General features: G+C 39.1%; 1 protein-coding gene across 3 annotated transcripts in view; it reads right to left on the bottom strand.

Annotated features, from left to right (window-relative positions):
• The window catches only part of FMN1 (formin 1), a 427,872-nt gene that overhangs the window by 146,521 nt on the left and 260,954 nt on the right, over nt 1-20,397 (bottom strand). For all 3 annotated transcript variants that reach the window (XM_049611644.1, XM_049611645.1, XM_049611646.1), the window contains one exon: nt 13,505-13,592. In XM_049611644.1, coding sequence (XP_049467601.1) covers nt 13,505-13,592 — 88 coding nt within the window. The remainder of the gene's footprint in view (nt 1-13,504; nt 13,593-20,397) is intronic.

The following is a 20,397-nucleotide window of genomic DNA, read 5'->3' as shown; positions in this document are numbered from 1 at the left end:
ATACACATGGTTAATGTGTTTTAATGCTTGTTAATGCCTTATCTCCTTTAATATCTGGAAAGAAGACAACAACTACTGAGTAGTTTGTGTTATAAAGGAAACTTTCCAGAATTCATGAGTGTTCCAGATAGGAGTAGTGCTATTAAAACTTTCTGGTCCTTCAAAACCCTGCTCCAAGCCCAACTTCAGGAAACATTATTAATAGTAAGGGATATGCACAAATAGTTGTCATTACAAAAAATAATGGCTCAAGTGTTTTCAAAGAAATACAAGATACCTTTGGGTCCATTCAGAAAGTCAGCCTCATTGTCATCTCCAATTTCCATCTCTCCTATCAATCTACTGTTCATCAAACCACCACCATTATGATTTTTTAATATTTATTTTTGAGAGAGAGAGCACAAGCATGAGCAGGGGAGGGACAGAGAAAGAGGGGGACAGAGGATCTGAAGCAGGATCTGTGCTGACAGCAGTGAGCCTGATGGGGGACTTAAACTCACAAACCATGAGATCATGACCTGAGCCAAAGTCAGACGCTTAACCAACTGAGTCACTCGGGTGCCCTGCCACCATTCTATTTTTAAAACCATGGGTCTCAACATTTTACTTTGATGCTTACAATACCTCATACGTATTTCCTTTAAATACTGGGTAAACCCCAAATGCCTTGGCCTGATGTTTAAGCCCATTCCTTTCCCAGTCCCAAGCTACACTTCCACTCTCATCCCCTACCACTTCCCCTTCTCCCAGGCTGCCTGTGCCCCAGCCATTTGGGGCGGCATGCCAAGGATTCTTCCCTTCCCATACACCCTCCCCCAAGGCCCAGGGGAAAGGTTTCCTGCCCTGGAAGGAACTCCTTGACCTTCAGATTCCTAAGTCCTCACTCTCTTCCTCTTTCACCTGCATGTGTATTTTACACAGGGGAAGAAAGTCTAATAAAGAGCCTGTATTAACAGCGTGTAGCAGAACAGTTACCCTCCACTGCTGGACTGAGGAAGCCTGTAGTCAGGGATGGTTTCTAAGCATCCCGATAACCCCAGCATCTGGCCTCACACCTGGTATGTAACAGGGATAAAAGTGGGATACAGGTTACAAGAATACCAACGGGAGTTGTTCTGTTAGGTATCAGGAAATGCTTCCTGATAAGAGAGCATAGGGTCTTTAAAAGAAAACAAATTTTGGAAAAGGATAGGATTTTGGTAGATGAAAATATTGTCTTCTGAGGGGTGTATCTGAATTAGGGTTGTTTGCTCACCCCCACTAGTCCCCGGTAAGAAATCAAGGTTTATTTGGTCAGGTTGCATAATCATGCCTTCATCCACACACTCACTGGAGATACGCTACTTGCCTCATTTTCAAGGAAATAATAAGGAAAATAGCTTTCCCTTCATTCTTCACCTCCAAAAATGTTTTAAACAGCAGTATCACCTTAGGTGAAAAGGTTACGAGTAAAAATTCAATGGTTATATTGCTTCAGGCAGATACCTGAGACACCCATTTATGAATTACCATTAACTGAGCCAAATGCATTCCAAGCAATGACAATCTGTAAATTTACAAGTTCCAGTGAACATCAACTGGAAGGATGCGAGACATTTCACATGGAAGAAACAGATGCAGACAGGCTCATGGAAGATGCAGGCAAAGGCAGGTAGTTCCATTTTGGTTGAAGAGAGTGTTAATTCTAGTCTAGAGCAAGATCAGTAGAATTCTGATGAAGGCCATGACGAAGAGCCTATAAGGCACTCAATACACAGCATGGAGGCACTGAGAAGTTATGAGTGGTGTAGTAAACCTAACAGTTATATTCTATAGGACATGTCAAAATTTGGAAAAACTGGTTTAGAATCTATTCCAATGAACAAGAAGTAGCAAATACCGTGGATAGAAAGCACAGGACAGAGGAGAAGGACACTACAGAGCACTACCGAGTGGCATAACTAAGTAGCTATGGGACTGAGGACGCTGGAGTGAAAACCACGTGAGGCCCTACATCTACAATTGGAGGAAGGGCTTTGGGCCACCCACAGGAATAGGCAGAGGAGCTTAAGAGCTGTATATGCCTGGGGTGCCTGGCGGCTCAGTTGGTTGAGCGTCTGACTTTTGCTTGGGTCATGATCTTGTGGTCCATGGGTTCAACCCCTGTGTCAGGCTCTGTGCTGACAGCTCAGAGCCTGGAACCTGCTTTGGATTCCGTGTCTCCCTCTCTCTCTGCCCCTCCCCCACTCATGCTCTGTGTCTCTCTCAAAAATGGATATTTTTTACAATTAAAAAAAAAAAAGAGCTAGATATGGACCTGGGGGAGAAATGGGGGCGAGGAAAACTAGTTATGAAGGAAGAATTAGATTAATTTGGGGTCAATGCCAAGTATTCCACTGAGGTTTTCTCTCTTCCATGTAAGGGTCTTAAAAACAAAATAAAATTCAGAGGTGGAAGAAGCACTCTGAAGAGATATCCTGGTTGAGTCTAGGAGCTTAAGGAAATTATTTCTTTTTTTTTTTTAATTTTTTTTTTAACGTTTTATTTATTTTTGAGACAGAGAGAGACAGAGCATGAACGGGGGAGGGGCAGAGAGAGAGGGAGACACAGAATCGGAAGCAGGCTCCAGGCTCTGAGCCATCAGCCCAGAGCCCGACGCGGGGCTCGAACTCACAGACCGCGAGATCGTGATCTGAGCTGAAGTCGGCCGCTTAACCGACTGAGCCACCCAGGCGCCCCTTAAGGAAATTATTTCTATCATTTCTCTACTACAGAGTAGCCAATGAAGGTTAGATTATTGGCCAAAGGTCTAAAAAGTAAGGGCATAGGTACTAGGACTCCTAGAAGAGCTGTTTTCGTGCACATAATTCTGCCTCCTATTCACCAGAAACATTTTAAGTTCCTACATAGGGCTGGAATCAATAACTGATCATTCTATTCCACAAATATTGGCACAGTGTACTACAGAGTTGATTCTTTTTTTTTAATATTTATTTTTCAGAGAGCAAAAACTGGGGAGGGGCAAAGAGAGGGGGACAGGTTGACAGCAGCAAGCCCTATGTGGGGCTTGAACCCATAAACCACAAGATCATGATCCGAGCCAAAGTCGGACCCTCAACTGACTGAGCCACCCAGATGCCCCAAGAGTCTGTTCTTGAAGGCACTTATCACCAAACTTCTAACCATTACATGGGCCCATTAATTAGTTCACTGATGATTACTATACAGAAAGAAATCAGTCATTGATTAAAACATATTTGGAATTACTAGGGATTAGGTAACTCTTTCCATTTTATACTTTAAAAACCACACTCTGTCTTTCTTGCTCTGTAGCATGCATGTGCTCTCGCTCGCTCTCTCTCTCTCTCTCTCTCTCTCTCTCACACACACACACACACACACACACACACACACACACACACACACACACCCCTACCTTGTATCTTATGAGCTGGATAAGCAAATACCAGCCTACACAATTCTATAGCATGCCTCAAAGCCCTGATACAGTAATTCCGGGTCATTCTAGCTTTTGTTCCCATCTGTTTGGGGCTCATTATACCAACAACTCCTGCAAATGGTGTCAGAAAGGTGAAGCGTCAAATCCACAAAGGGGAGACCCCGACAACTCCCTGCTACTGCAATATCAATCATTGCTGGTGGTTTCTACTTTTATCTCCCTCTCTCCTTAGTTATCCCCACTCACACTGTCAGTTCGGTTAGAATATTTCACCTACACCTCACAATATGTCGAAAGGAAATAGACACACGCTGTGAAAAGCTGGTAATTTTATTGGGTTCCTTTACCTTTAAAAATCTGTTACTTGGTCAAGTCTGGTTTCTGGGCCCCTTTTTTGCAGGGAAATTGAGGCAAACATTTTTATGTGGTCCTCTGGTGCCTGCTCTGTACTCCAAGAATTATATACACAAGGATCATTAGAGTAGTGTTTCGCCCATTAAGATATAATAACCGTCAGCAGGGACAAAAAGCAGATCAGTATCACAGATTCAAACTAACAGGCACACATAAAAACTATGTGCCTGCTTCAGGCACATGCACAGGGTCAGGGTCTTACACGATAGGGAAATTCCCTCTCCAGTTTGGAGGCGGCTTTTCACAAGACCAGGGTAAGTAGAAAGAACATGCAGGAATTCTCTCAGCCCTCTAGCCATTTTTAACCCGGAACACTTTTCTATCCCCGAGTGCAACCATTTCCAAATAAACCAAAGATGACTGTGCTTGCTGTTTGAAGGGCTTCTAATTAGTAAAACACAAGCAGTTACTTAAAGGAGCTGTTCTTTTTGACTGAAGGAACACCTTTGGGCAAGAAACACATGGAAGACTGAGGTAGGAAAGGCACACGCCTCGGTCTGTTAGATTAGCCAAAGTAAATCTGGTCATCCAGGGTGTGGAAGATGCCACAGACAGATAGAGCTGGGGTAGCTTACTAGGATTTGGCTGATGTTGATTTTAAAAATCACCTCTATGCTGCCCAGTTTATGCCTTGTTCTGTTTCCTTCAGTAAGTGGTTGACATGAACACCTTGCACAAAGTGGGTGTTTAATAATTGTTTGCAAATTGTTTGCAGATTTATTCTCAGCCCACGAAAACAAAGATTAATAGGATTATTTGGCTCTACTAACAGAAATTATTTTCTTAACAACATTAACTTCCAAATGGCCAGCATAAAACTTAGCTGTTTGGTCCAAATTACTGATATTCCTACGGCTTAATAAATATTCAACTTGTAAGGGAAAGAGAATGAAATGGGGACCATATCATAGAAGGCATTGGGTTTTTAAAACTCTCAGCTAACAGACCCCTCAAAACTCCCACAAACCAACTACCCTGACCTCTACCAAAGAAAAGGCAAGGATGTGGGGTCATGGATGAGGCAGGGGTAGCATCCGAGAGCTGAGGAAAGGTCCAGCAGGAACATCTCCCCACAGGCTCACCTCATAATGACAAGGCCGTCATGGAGAGGGAAGACCAAATTCAGGACAAAACCTGGCAAGAGGTGAAAAGGGGGCCGGGCAGATTGAAGTGTGGAGTCGGGGGGGAGAGCCTGCCCCCACTGAAGAGGTCTGTAACCAGGTCTCTTTGCCATGGTCATAGATCTCCTACAACCTTTTCTCAATATGCCTCACTTTTCCCTACTGACCACTACGTTCCACCTCCGGCACCAGGCACACCTGGGCAGATATAGGGACGCACAAAGCCTAGCTCTATGCATCTTTCCAGATGAAATGCTAAAGGCACCGATTACTAAAGCTTAAAATAATCTCTGTCTAGGCAGACCTTACTACCTAAACAGTTATACTTAATAAATGAACAGCTGCATTTATCGGGAATTTCCTGTGCACCAGGCATTATTCTAAGTGTGAGGTGCGTGCTGCTGCTGGACCTAGTTTTACAGACGGTGAAACTAAGGCACGAGGTCAGACAGCTTGATTTCCCAAGCTCAGTTCCATAATCAAATTTACTGGACTAGGATTATGCTTCTTTTATCCTTTATAAGTGCTAGGCTATAAATAATCCCTCCACCTAAAATCCTTACCATCTTAAAAAACAAACAAAAAAATCAGTGAGCCAACTCCCCACGACAGTCTACACAAACACTGTGGTCTCTAAATAGCATTACGTGCTTTTTTTTTTACATTAATCAACAGCCTCCCGGTGGGAACCAGATATGCCTCATGCTACAAAAATTCTGTTTGTGTCTTATACACAACCATAAACTCACCGTTATTTAATAATCACTAATATTTAATACAGTCCTAATATGCTATCGCAATATACATAAGAAAACAGTCTAACTTCAATCTTTGCGAACTACTTGCAGTTATTCAAAATCATCAGTATTGCAGTCAAAGTCAGAGCAAAAAATTTCTAAAAACTAGAACTGAGGAACTTGAAAAGCCATTGTCTTAAAAGAAAATATAAATATAAAAAGAAAATACAAGCTAGAGTAATATAAAGTCTTATCTTTTTTTAAAGACATTAACAATTGCATGCTGGAACAGACTAAAAGGAACAGCAAAGGCACAAAGAATGAAGAAACACAAACAAAATTTGCCTCTAGTCCCATAAAGAACAAGAACTATCAAGGGCCTATACTTACAGTCTTACCTACATCACCAAATGCCTGCTAATGTGTCATACTAGTTGGTACAGACCTTAATTTGGGCTTTGATGGAAAGAGAAGGCAAGTGTAAATGACATAGTCGGCGGGAGCTGGCTGGGCGGTAGAAGAAAGGACTGTCCCAAAAGGGACGCTTGTCTATTGCCAAAACTCAAAATCACTCAGTCTTATAAAGCAAAACTCCCAATTCTCACCTAAGTTCAGGCATGTACTATGCCCGAAGGTGCCCAAGGTACCATTTTATAGGTGTAATTAAAATTGTCCATGGTTCAAACCTCAAAGAAGGACACAGGCGCAGAATTCACAAAACCTCCCCTCCTTCCTCCATTCTATTCTCCGTAGGGCAGTGGAATGAGAAACAGTTTGGGTTAAGCTGCTTCTGTTCTTCCATTAGTTCTGGTTCTTTTAAGCCAAAATTACATTCCGGGCAGATTGGATGGTCTCAGCCAGTTGCCTGAAGGTAAAGTACAAAGAAATGCCACCCTCTGCTTTCAGGACTCAGCTCTGTGAGTGAAGGAATGTACAGTGGTTTAGAAAGGGGTGGGTGGGAACCCTGCTGCTCAGGTGTTTCAGACTCAGAGGAAGAAGAAGGTGGGAAAGGGAAGGGAAGTATTAGGTCTATTGTTTCCATTCACCCAGAGATCATTTTAAAAATTGAGGTCTTTTAATATTCAGTAAGTTGACTGACCCTGGCACCTTCATTCAGTATGTCAGCAGCTCAGGATCACATGTCACCTTTGGTGGGTAAACTCCTTCTTATGTGGCATAGTTACTTGTTCTTTTACTTTCAATATACTGTGGTTTTGGGGGGCCCACTTAAATGAAGTATTCTGATTCTACAATCTGGTTTTAGCTAAACTGGACAAAATAAACAAGTTGGCTTCAGAAGGTTCCTGCAGATGGGGCACCTGGGTGGCTTAGTCGGTTAAGGGTCCATCTTTGGCTCCAGGTCATGATCTCACAGTTTGTGAGTTCGAGCCCTGTATCAGGCTCTTTGCTGACAGCTCAGGGCCTTCTGTGTCTCCCCCTCTTTCTTCCCCTTCCCTGCTCACACTCTGTCTCCATCTCTCAAAAAAAGAATCAATGTTAAAAAAAAGTTAAAAAAAAAGAAGGTTCCTGCAGAGAAACCCCCCAAAATAATCCATCAACAATAAGAAAATGGCAGAGCAGACACTCTGACTGACAGTACAAGTTCTCCACCAGTCATGCAATGAGTTAAAAGCAAGGACAGTTGAGTCAGATTTGTCAAGACACTGAACCCCATATATTATAACAGAATTTATCAAGGGACTATTTGAAGCATGGGTTTAAATACACTATTGTTAATAATGAGTCCATCCCTATTTTTATACTGAGCCTTGAGATATTAGCCAATGAGAACCCAAAGCCAGAGAAATTAGCAAGACATTTAAAAATAATATTAATCTCACCTTAATTCACATTTTGGCATTTGTTTTATAATGTGGATATTAGTTCTGTCACACATTTATATGATATACATGTTTTAGAAAACAGAGCTTAAGAAGCGTGTTCTGAAACTTTTTACTGGTAGAGTGCACAATAAAAAATTTGGAGACCACCTGCCTTCAGTAAAGGGTCTTCCAGGCTAGAATTAGAATGTTCCCCAGGAAAATCCTAGGCAATTCATGGTGAATTTCAGATGCCTGGTAAAATTATGTTTTAGACACCTGGCATAAACATGGACAGAGATTTCTAGAAATTAATAGGTAAAAGGGAGCAAAGTCCAGTGGGCATTCTCAGATCTGGGTCTTAGATTCTGGGCATATAACTAACTGGCATCCTCCCACATTTTGATTTGAGATTCGTAAACAGAAAGATAGTCTTTGATGCAACTGAATTCCCAAACTGAGATTCTGGACTGGTAAGAACTGAACTGAAAAATGTTTTATTTTGATGTTAGATTAAATATTATAAATATAAATTGTGAGTGTACGGGAAATTCCAAATGAATGCCAAGAGGTTTCTGGCACCTAGTGTGTTGCAAGGCATACAGAGGTTTATGTCAAGAACAGTCAACAGCAATTTTCCATCTCCCCTGGGAAAAGAATGAGAGGAAATCACTAACGTGGAATGAAAACACTAATTTGCAATCATGTAGGCAGTCACTGCGTCCAAGGATGCCAAAATGCTTCTAAACACAAGTCATCCAGTTTAGCAGATGGAAAGCCAGCAAGAAGTAAATCACTTATTCAGAGTCCCTCCTGGACCAAATACAAGTGCTGTGGGTATTATGGTCAGTCTCCTGAAGCCATTCTTCCCCCACAACCAAGGTCCTGCCTTTAGTCATGCACTGCTTTAAACTTCAGTCAGTTTAGAGACCCAGCTTTCTCCAAGATGTCCAATACCATCGTGGGTAGAGAGAAAGCGATAAAGGTGGTTCCCTTTTTGGAGACATCGTATCTCCAACATAGCCCTATCTACTTAGCATTAGACTAGAGTTTTCAGACGCTAGGTGAATACAATAGCTTCAATGTCTCCAGTCATTTCAGACTCAGATCATCTAAAACCGAATTGATCTTTCTGCTTCTACCTATACTTTTTCTTCTGTATTTCCAGTTTATGTTTTGGTACTTATATACATTCCTGTTGAAGCCAGAAATCCAACGTACATATACGACTTCTCCGTCACAGATTGCCTCTGATGTGGCTAAATGAAGCAATTCTCTCTCCAAATAGCCCCTGTATGTGGTCTCCATACATTTCTATAGATAACACCTTAGTTCTGGCCTTCACCATTTATTATCTCAATCATCACAATACTTTTCCAACAGATTTTTTAATTTTTTTAATGTTTATTTATTTTTGAGAGAGTGTGAGCAGTGGAGGGGCGGAGAGAGCAGGAGACACAGAATCTAAAGCAGGCTCCAGGCTCTGAGCTGTCAGCACAGAGGCCGACGTGGAGCTTGAACTCACAACCTATGAGATCATGACCTGAGCCCAAGTCAGATGCTCAACCGACTGAGCCACCCAGAAGCCCCGCAATCCCTTTCTAGCAGATTTATCCACCTTCAGGATGATTTCTATTTACCCATTCAGCAGACACTGGATGATCATCATTCAGGTGCCAGGCACATTTTCAAGGTGCTAGGGACACATCACTGAGCAATCTCCATCTCAGAACTTACACTCTGATGGTAGATGTAAATGAAAACATCAGTAAATGAACAAATGAAGTCTTGAGAGCTGTGTAGAATATAAGAGAATTAACTTAGGGTAGCTTCAATTGAAGGGAGGGTCTCTGAGGGAGATTCTATATGCCAAAACCTAGCAAAGGAAAGAAGCTAGCTATGGTGGGGCAGAAAAGCATTTCAAACATAGGGAATGTGCAATGTGGCTCACTCAAAAAGTGCTATGCCTTCAAAGACACAGAAGAAGAAAAGAACTTGGCCATTTTAAGCAATCAAAGAGTTCTGTTGTGGTTAGCGTGCAGTGAGGCGGGGAACAAGAACAGCCAAGGAAAGTAAGAGGGACCAGCTGAGGCCACAGCACGCAAGGCCTTGCAAGCCCATCTCCCACAGCCTGAGAGGTGGTTCTGTATTCAAAATTAGATCACGGGACTGAAACTCTTAAATCCTGTCTCCCTGTTACTGATGAGATAATATCCCAATTTTGCATGATGATATGACGATATTCAGGGCTCCTCCTGTACTGGACGCTGCTTGCCTTTCTAGCCCCAAGGCCTGAAACAACCCGCATTCACATAGGATCCATAGATTCCAGCAGGACCTCCTCCTTGCATGCCTTCTTTCCTTAGTTGGAAAAGCTTCTCTGTGTGATGACCACAGTTCTGTCCATTAAGGCTCGAGTTTTACAGGAGTCTGGATGCTACGCTGTTATTTCGTAAGCAGCTCTATTGTCCACTTGGGCTGCTATGCACATCTCTCCCACTATCCTGTGCACTCCTGAGAATGTTTGAGTCTGGATCTTGTGTGCTGTGGCTGTCATGGTGCCTGATACAAAACTGGCATTCAACTTGTCAGGATGAGCCCTGGGTGTTGTATGGAAGCCAATTTGACAATAATTTATATTCAACAACAACAACAACAACAACAACTGGTATTCAATCCATGTTTACTGAGGGAGGGGAGGCAGGAAGGCAGGAAGGTAGGAAGGCAGGAAGGAAGGAAGTTTTTGCCCAAATGCACCAAAATGAATATATGACATTCTGATTCCATCTATTCTAAGGTTTGGTCTATTTTTCTTAATTAACTTAAAATTTTAAATATTGAATGGCTTTATATGTGCTACATTAGCCCAATGAGTTGTAAACAAAGCTTTATTATCAGAGAAATTCTTAGAAAAGAAAAACAACATGACATAAAGGAGCAAACTTGCTATCTGTAGGACCTGGAGGTACAGAGCCTCAAAATCCCACTTCTTGAATATGTATCAAAGGCAGTGTCTACTGGACAACAGAGAAGCAATCACCCTTAGAAACGAGGAAGACAAGGTTGTTTTTTAAGACTTGAACCAGGAAATACTGGATTATCCATCTATGGGAGGTAATTGTGAATGGATGTACCTAAACCATTATCAAGGTGACCAACCTGTGATCCCAGTTAGGGGAGAAAGAGCATAAACAAAGATACAATGCCAAGGAGAGGCAAGTGATAAGGAGGTATTAATGATCAGCGGTGAGAAACATTTTCATCATGACAAAGGAAAAGTCTGTTCTCTAAGTGTATCCTCTCACTTTTTGGTTTATACATCAGCATCTTGTGAGTTTGGAAAATGCGAGTTAGTGCATCTGTCTTTGTGCACTGACAAAGATGAATATATGACCAAAGGCTGAAGGATGGCCTCTTAATTGTGGTCATTTCACCAGGGCTGATGTGTTGTGCGACCTTGCCTGGCTGCCAGCTGGCCAGCCCCAATCAGATCTCACTGCAGCCCCTCTCACATTAAAACACGCATTGTGGGCCAACATCAGCACAGGGAGTCCTTTCATCAGGATGACAACACAAGGCCAAGTGCATTCCATTCACGACCAGACACAGACTCAGAATGAAATGTAACTGACACAGCTCGGGCTCCTAAGTGACCTTCAGATGCCAGTGTCAGTCAAATGGTTCTAAAGAAAAATTAAGCTCGGGTTATGTTCATCTGGAATGCATTACTAAATGAAGACATGGAATAGAGGTGATTTTTTTTTTTTTTTTAAGAACTTAGGAGCCAACTCTGTGGTGGGGAATGGAGGTGCTTGAAAAAGGAGAAAGGACTAAAATGGTGCCCACAAGTGCTAGAAATCTATGATGCTACAAGTGCCATTTCTAACACTAACATGTAAGTTTGCTAGTGCTTCAGGTAAGCATGTTCTCATCTAGAGTAGAATACTGGAAAAGGTATGGGTGAACTCATCTCTTATCTAACTCACAATGAGCGTTCACTCCAACAAGGCTGAAGTGCCATGGAAAGAAGGTTTATAGTCCGGAGTTGGTAAATGGAATACCACATGGCTGGAATGACTCTCATCATACGGCCATCTGATATACCACAGCAGGATGTGCCTAAAAAGAACTGAATAAAGTCTAAGATGCTGCCGCCATTGTGAAGATTCATATCCACAGCGCCACACATCATCATGATGAAACCAAGCAGAACTGATTTTCACCAAACTTAGGAAGAATACTGTTGTTGAGGATAAGACTCTGCCGCTAGATCTGGAGAATTCCTTTCCAAATTCAGACTACATAAAAAACTCAGTCTCTTTGACAAATGGCTATAAACTTTCCTGCTGATTTATCTGTTCCACTTTTTCACTAGCATGACAGTTTCCTGGTTTGAAATGAAACTCAATTCTTCTAGAAGATCTAACCCCTAAAATCACTAAAGAATCCCTTTCTAATTGTGATGGTGGACCCCTTTAGCTACCCCTGTCCAGATTCAAATCCACTCCTGCAACATTTTCTGAGGTTTAATATTCACACTTATGTATTTATTTCTACTTAATTAAGCTTAAATATTACAAATAGTTCATTTGAATACTATGACTATCATCCAATTCAGAATATTTTTAGCTTTATGTGGAATTTTTAATGTTTGCAATAAAGCAAAACTCCTTTGAGAGGAGAACTCGTGTGTATATTTTGAGTGTCTTTTGGTTCGGGACCTCTGGGAGCCTTCTGCGGTGCACCAGAGTGAAACAAACATTTGTGAGGTAACAAAGACTGAGACCTGAAGGACAATGTGGTTTGAAATTGCCTCCACCGCTAAACCCATGCTAAATTCTACTGAAACCATCTACGAGAGATTACTATTCAGAAAATATTATCAATGACATGTCAAAATAAAGATTACATTTAAATGATTACTGAGAAAGGGGAGTGTTGTTTACATGCAAAACACAGATTTCAAAAAGGTAAGATGGGTTTTGGTCTACTTTTCTAGAGACGAAGAAAAATAGATGGAAGTAATATTTCCTCTTTTTAAAGGTCATATTTTAAATTATGCCAAAGATAACCAAGTTGAAATAGTATCATTTGAAAAAAAAGAAGGGATTAAAAAACAATGACGTAGCCAAGTGGATGAAGAGGAAAAGAGTTCCTCCACAGAAGTATTCCAGCTAATGAAGAATTGATGGAGTTAGCATTATAATTATTTTGCACTTCTAATGAAATCATGAATCCCACTAACAACATAAACAAATAGATATTATGTATTTCTTGATATAATATACAAGAGCACTCACGAAGTGAGTGTCACCCTACTCAGATGAAGTCTCTAGATCAAACTAACAATTTACAGGAACCACATGGGTACAGAAAAATGTAATACATGAGAACATGGCAATGTAATCAGAACATCTAAAATGTGGGAAAATCCACAGAACAAATGACCTGATTTCTTAAAAAATAATAATAATAATAATTACAAAGGAAAAAAAGAAATACGATGGAGTGCAGAAACTTCTAGATTAAAAGAAAACTGAGGGACACAGCAAAGGCAATGCATGAAATTTGTCTGCGTCCTCATTCAAACTAATTGTAAACAAATGGATGAATTAGCATGTATAGAGTCAGGGAAATTAGAATTACATATATAATACTGAGAAATTATCATAAATGTTTTTAAATGCACGATAATGGCACTAGAATTATGCTTGAAAAAGCATCTCTTAACTTTTATCAGTGTTCTGACATTTTTAACAGATGAATTGTAAATGGCTGGGATGACTTTACAATAGTCCAGCTGGTGAGAGAGGGTACTTCAGATGAAATAGGAATGAACTGGTAGTTTTGTAGCTGGGTATTGAGTACATGGGATTTATTATATGGCATTCTAATAATTTATACATTTAAAACTTTTCACAATAAAATGTTGAAAAATTTTAAAGTTGGAAAAAAGCAACAGAGAAGACTTACCCTGCTGGATATCCTTCATTTCTAAATGCAAACTAGATATCAAGATTCCCACAGTTTGAGATCGCTTTCCATCCAATAACTTGATGATCTGGAATTTAAAAACAAAGTTAATACACACTCAGATATCTGTGCAATCTTTCAGAAGCATACCAAAAACATTAAGATTTTTAGATACTTTGATGAATTAAACTGATGCTACACTCTATTTTAACAAGATTTTAATACTAAAGTGACTTATCCACAACTGTAGATTTTTTAAAAATATTTATTTATTTTGAGAGCGAGAGAGCACATGTGTGGAAGTGGGGGAGAGGCAGAGAAAGAGGGAGAAGGAAGGAGAATCCCAAGTAAGCTCCACACTGTCAGCGCGGAGCCTGAGACCTCACAAATTGTGAGATCATGACCTGAACCTAAAGCAAGAGTGGGTACACAGGTGCCCCTAACTATAGCTATTTTAGAAAATAAAGGAAAAACACCACCCCAAACTCTGCTAGTCTAACACAAGCGCTAAAATCTTTATGATATTATACTCAGATCTTTTTATTCAAACACTTAATTAACTAAACTGTTACTGCAATATATGTGTAATTTTATATCCAGCTTTTCTACTTATCATTGGCATATTTCCACATTGCAACTTCTTAGGTCACTTCAATAGCCTTTAATCTTCTTGGCTGTGTCATCTGCCTAGTGGTTTAGAGGGAAGATCAGTGGGATTTCAACTCAGCTGGTTAGCTGTTTAAAAGTGATAATGGCCTTGGAAAAGTGACTTACCCTCTAGGAGGAGTTTAATTTCTTCCTCAGGGATAGGGCTTGACTACATTTTTTTTTGTATATTGATTCTAAAACTTGCATAATATCTGTAAAGCACCTCGTATAATATATTCTTAACATAGATTTAAATAAAATTTCCTCTTCTTGTGCTATTTTTAATATAAACAATGTAATACTTTTTTAGAATCACTTTATTTTTTTTATTTTTTTTACACTTTTATAAATGCTTTATGTTCATTATTTAATTCTCCCTGCATTGTACTAATTTACATAGTATTCCTACATTTTTACTTTTTATTTTTTCAATATATGAAATGTATTAACAATGTAATACTTTGTACATTAAGCCTTAATTTTATTTTTTATTTTTTTTAATTTTTTTTTAACGTTTATTTATTTTTGAGACAGGGAGAGACAGAGCATGAACAGGGGAGGGTCAGAGAGAGGGAGACACAGAATATGAAGCAGGCTCCAGGCTCTGAGCTGTCAGCACAGAGCCCGACGCGGGGCTAGAACTCACGGACCGCAAGATCATGACCTGAGCCGAAGTCGGACGGTTAACAGACTGAGCCACCCAGGCGCCCCAAGCCTTAATTTTAAATTGCTTAAAATTGCTTTTTAATAATAATATATATCAAAACTTTACACTCTTTTTATAAACTCCAAACACCTCACTGCCAATTCTGAAGAGAGAGCTCTTCATAGTTTTGTCTTCTTTAAAACTAGTCAGCCAAATCAGTTCCTTCTAACATATCACACAGTCACGACTAAGGGGGCAGGGGGTGGGGGGCGGGAGATCTTTTCTCTCATGTGACACAGCTACAAAAACCAATAGAAAATGCACACCAAACATCACCAAATCATAAGCTTTTTTTTTAATGCACTTTGCTGGACCAAATACAAATTAAATGAAACAGCTGTGTTTCCCCTCCCACTTAGGTACTTATAAATTTACCAAAATATAATGAAGACACAGACAACAACAAGCACCTGCATTTATATTGGCCCTGGACCGACTGAGTTACCTGCTGGTTGAGCAAAAAGGAACAAAAGGAGTTTGTTCCAAGATTGTCTAATTACCGATTTATCAGTTGATCCTCAATCAATTATTGCCAAACCTCATATTTCCTCTCCCTTCTCAGAATGGCTACTTTTATGTAACTATTAGACCTAAAATATAGTAAATACCAAGATTTTATCCGAATAAAAGGAAATTTGATTTTTTCAGTCCAATGTGTTTAATAATTTCAAAAGTCTTAGAGAAAGATTCCTGGGAGACACAGAATTTCAAGAGTTTTTAAAGGAATTAGGAAGGCAGGTACTTGGTCTTTTTAATTTTTTTATATACAAAAACAAAAGAGATTATATCTAATCAAATATTTTCTTTTTTTAAAAACTTTTTTAATGTTTATTTTTTTTCTAAATGTCTATTCATTTTTGAGAGAGAGAGAGAGAGAGAGAGAGCGAGAGAGAGCACGCACACGCAAAATCAAGGGAGGAGCAGAGAAAGAATGAGACACAGAATCCGAAGCAGGGTCCAGGCTCCAAGCTGTCAGCACAGAGCCTGATGCGGGGCTCTAACTCAGAAACAGCAAGATCATGACCTGAGCCAAAGTCGGAGGCTTAACCAACTGAGCCGTCCAGGTGCCCCATGTTTATTTATTCTTGACAGAGAGAGAGAAAGAGCACACGTTGGGGATGGGCATAAAGAGAGAGAGGAAGACACAGAACCCAAAGCAGGCTGCAGGCTTTGAGCTATCAGCATAGAGCCCTACACAGGGCTTGAATTCACGAGCCATGAGATCATGACCTGAGCTGAAGTCAGACGCTTAACTGACTGAGCCACCCAGGTGCCCCTCAAATATTTTCTTTAAAAAAGCAATTTTGGGGCGCCTGGGTGGCTCAGTCCATTGAGTGGCCGGCTTTGGCTCAGGTCATGATCTCGCGGTCCATGGGTTCGAGCCCTGCGTTGGGCTCTGTGCTGACAGCTCAGAGCCTGGAGCCTGTTTCAGACTGTGTCTCCCTCTCTCTGACCCTCCCCTGTTCATGCTCTGTCTCTCTCTGCCTCAAAAATGAATAAACGTTAAAAAAAATTTTTTTAAAAGCAATTTCTGGCTTTTTCTTAGGTTGAGAACACAAATTTAACGTGAAATGATTTGTGGGCACCTAGGTGGCTCAGTCAGTCAGATGAGCAACCAACTCTTGATTTCGGCTCAGATCATGATCCCAGAGTCGTAGAATTGAGCCCCGTGTCAGGCTCTGTGCTGAACCTGAAGCCTGCTTGGGATTTTCTCTCTCTCTCTCTCTCTCTCTCTGCCCCTTTTCCCTGCACATACTCTCTCTCTCTCTCCCCTATCTCTCTCTCTAAAAAAAAAAAAATATATATATATATATACACACACACACGAATATATATATATACACACAAATATATATATACACACACTCGAATATATATACATATACATACATATATATGTGTATATATATACATACATATATGTGTATATACATATATATATATACATATGCATACATATATATGTGTATATATATACATACATATATGTGTATATACATACACATATATATGTATGTATATGTATATGTATATATTCTGTGAATATTCTATGTGCCTGGCATTGCTTTGGACCCTGAGGATATGGAGGTGCTTGAGATAGATCAAGTCCTTGCCCTTGTGAAGTCTGTAGAGTTTAGTTATCTAAAAAAAAAAATCACTTCGGCTTTGTTTTTCTTTCTCAAGATTGCACTGGCTATTTGAGGTCTTTTGTGGTTCTATACACACATTTTAGGATTATTTTTTCTATTTCTGTGAAAAATGACATTGAAATTTTGATAGGGATTGCACTGAATCTGTAGATTTCTTTGGGTAGTACAGACATTTTGACAATATTAATTCTTCTAATCCATAAGCACAGAATATCTTTACATTCAATTGTGCCTTTAATTTAATTTCTTTCATCAGTGTCTTACACTTTGCAGTGTATTAGTCTGTCACCTCCTTGGTTAAATTTATTCCTATATATTTTATTATTTTTGATATAATTATAAATGGGATTATTTTCTTCATTTCTGATTGCTCACTGCTAGTATATAGAAATGCAACAGATTTTTGTGTATTTATTTTATACCCTGAGACTTTACTGAATTCATTTATTAGTTCTAACAGTTTTGGGTGGAGTCTTTAGGGTTTTCTATATATAAAATCACATTATTTGCAAATAGTTACAGTCTTACTTCCTCCTTTCCTTTCTAGTTGCTTTTTATTTCTTTTCTTGCCTAATTACTCTGGCTAGTTCTCAGTACTATGTTGAATAAAAGTGGCAAGAGAAGGCATCCTTGTCTTGATCCTGATCTTAGAGGAAAAGCTTTCAGCTTTTCAGTCTTGAGTATGATATTAGCTGTGGGCTTGTTGATCATTTTTTATCATATATGGATGTTGAATTCTGTCAAGTGCTTTTTCTGCATCTATTGAGATGATGATTTTTATTCTTCATTTTGTTAATGAGATGTATCACACTGACTGATTTACAGATACTTAACTATCCTTGTATCCCTGGAATAAATCCCACTTGATCATGATGTATAATCCTTTTAATGTGCTGCGGAATTTGGTTTGCTAATATCTGGTCATGGATTTTTGCATCTATGTTCATCAGGAATATTGGTTTGTAGTTTTCCTTTTTTGGTGTGGTGCTCATGTCTGGTTTCAGTATCAGGGTAACGCTGGCCTTTTAAAATGAGATTGGAAGCATTCCTTCCTCTAATTTTCCGGATGAGTTTGAGAAGTATAGGTATTAAATCTTCTTCAAATGTTTGATAGGGACACTATCTGGTCTTGGGCTTTTGTTACTGGTAGGTTTTTGATTACTCATTCAATCTCCTTACTAGTAACCAGTCTGTTCAGATTTACTATGATTTAGTCTTAGAAGATTGGTTTTCTAGCGATTTATCCATGTCATGGATATGTCCAACTTGTTGGCATATAATTGTTCATAGTAGTCTCTTATATTCCTTTGTTCTTCTGTGGTATCAATTATAACTTCTTTTTTATTTCTAAATTTATTTGAGCTCTCCCTCTTGTTTTCTTGGTGAGTCTAGCTAAAGATTTGTCATGTTTCTTTTCAAAGAACCAGTCGTTAATTTCATCGATCTTTTCTCTTGACTTTTTAGTCTCTATTTCATTTACTTCTACTCTGACCTCTGTTATTTTGTTCTTTCTACTAACTTTAGGCATTGTTTGTCTTTTTCTAGTTCCTTCAGGCGTGAATTTTGATTGCTTAACGTTTTACTTGTTTCTTGAGATGGAGCTGTGCCCTTATGAACTTTTCCCTTAGAACTCCGTTTGCTGCATCCCACTGATTTTGGTATGTTGCATTCCTATTCTCATTTGTCTCAGGGTATTTTTTTTTAATTTCTCCTTTGATTTCTTCATTGACTCACTGGTTATTCAGCAGCATGTCATTTAATCTCCACTTATCTGTGATTCTTCCACTTCTTGTCATTGATTTCTACCCTCATACCGTTGTGGTCAGAAAAAAGATGCTTGATAGGATTTCAATCTTCTTAAATTTATTGAGATTTATTTTATAGCCTAACATTGTAATCTGTTTTGAAGAATGTTCCATGTGCACTTGAAAAAATGTATATGCTGTTGGTTTTGGATGGAATGTTCTATAGACATCTGTTAAGTCCACCTGGTCTAATGTGTCATTTAAAACCAATTTATCTTATTCCAGCAATTCTACTACTAGGTATTTATCCCAAGAAAACAAAAACAGTAATATGAAAAGATATATGCATCTCATTTCATTGCAGCATTATTTATAATTACCAAGATATGGAAACAACATATTACCAAGTATTTATAATTGGTATTTATAATTACCAAGATATGGACAAACAGATAAAGACAACATCTATCTCTCTCTCTCTCTCTCTCTCTCTCTCTCTCTCTCTCACACACACACACACACACACACACACACACACACACACAGGAATATTATTCGGTCATAAAAAAGAATGGGATCTTGCCATGTGTGACACCATGGATAGACATAGAGGGTATTATATTAAGTGAAATAAGCCAGACAGAGAAAGACAAACACCATATCAATTCATTTACATGTGGAATCTAAAAAACAAAACAAAACTCATAGATAGAGAAAAGAATGGTGTTTGTTAGAAGGCAGAAAGGTTGAGAGGAGCAGGAAAAATGGGTGAGAGTGTCAAGAGATACAAATTTCCAATTATAAAGTAAATAAGCCATGTATGTAATGGCTTGTACAGTATATACATATATGGAATGTATGTGTATGTACATGATGTAATATAGAACATGGTGACTACAGTCAATAATAGTATAGTACATACCTAAAGGTTGTGAAAGAGTAAATCCTATAAATTCTCATCACAAGAAAAATGTTTCATAAATTTATATGGTGATGGTAACTACACTTAATGTGGTGACCATTTGCAACCTGTACAGATATTGAATCATTATATTGTACAGCTAAAACTGTTTGTTGTAGGTGAATTATACCTCCATAAAAATCACTTTGGTAAAACTGCTGAAAAGAACCAAAAAGGCAAATAAAACAACACCTGAACTAGTCACAAAGAAAATTCTGAAGAAGCAAGGCTTTGGGAACTGACTGGATTTTATACACACACACACACACACACACACACACATATATATACATACATATGTATATGTATATATATATATATATAATATATGTATATATATTATATGTATATGTGTGTATATATATATATACATATATATATATTAATGTTCATTTATTTTTGAGAGAGAGGGAGAGAGAAAGACAGGATCTGAAGTGGGCTCTGCACTGATAGCAGAGAGCCTGATGCAGGGCTCGAACTCACGAACTAGGAGATCATGACCTGAGTCAGATGCTTAACTAGCTGAGCGACCCAGGGACCCCTGACTAGATTTATTCTTAAATCTCCAGGATAGTAACTGATAAAACCTTGGCCATGGAATACACACTGATGTCAAGGAGATAGGCATGGAAATCAAATTTATGACAAGATCACAAAAAGGTAGCAAAATTTTCTTCAAGAAA

The sequence above is a fragment of the Panthera uncia genome (assembly GCF_023721935.1).
Source record: "Panthera uncia isolate 11264 chromosome B3 unlocalized genomic scaffold, Puncia_PCG_1.0 HiC_scaffold_1, whole genome shotgun sequence".
In the NCBI taxonomy this organism is placed as follows: Eukaryota; Metazoa; Chordata; class Mammalia; order Carnivora; family Felidae; genus Panthera; species Panthera uncia.
This window is presented reverse-complemented; position numbering and strand designations above follow the sequence as displayed.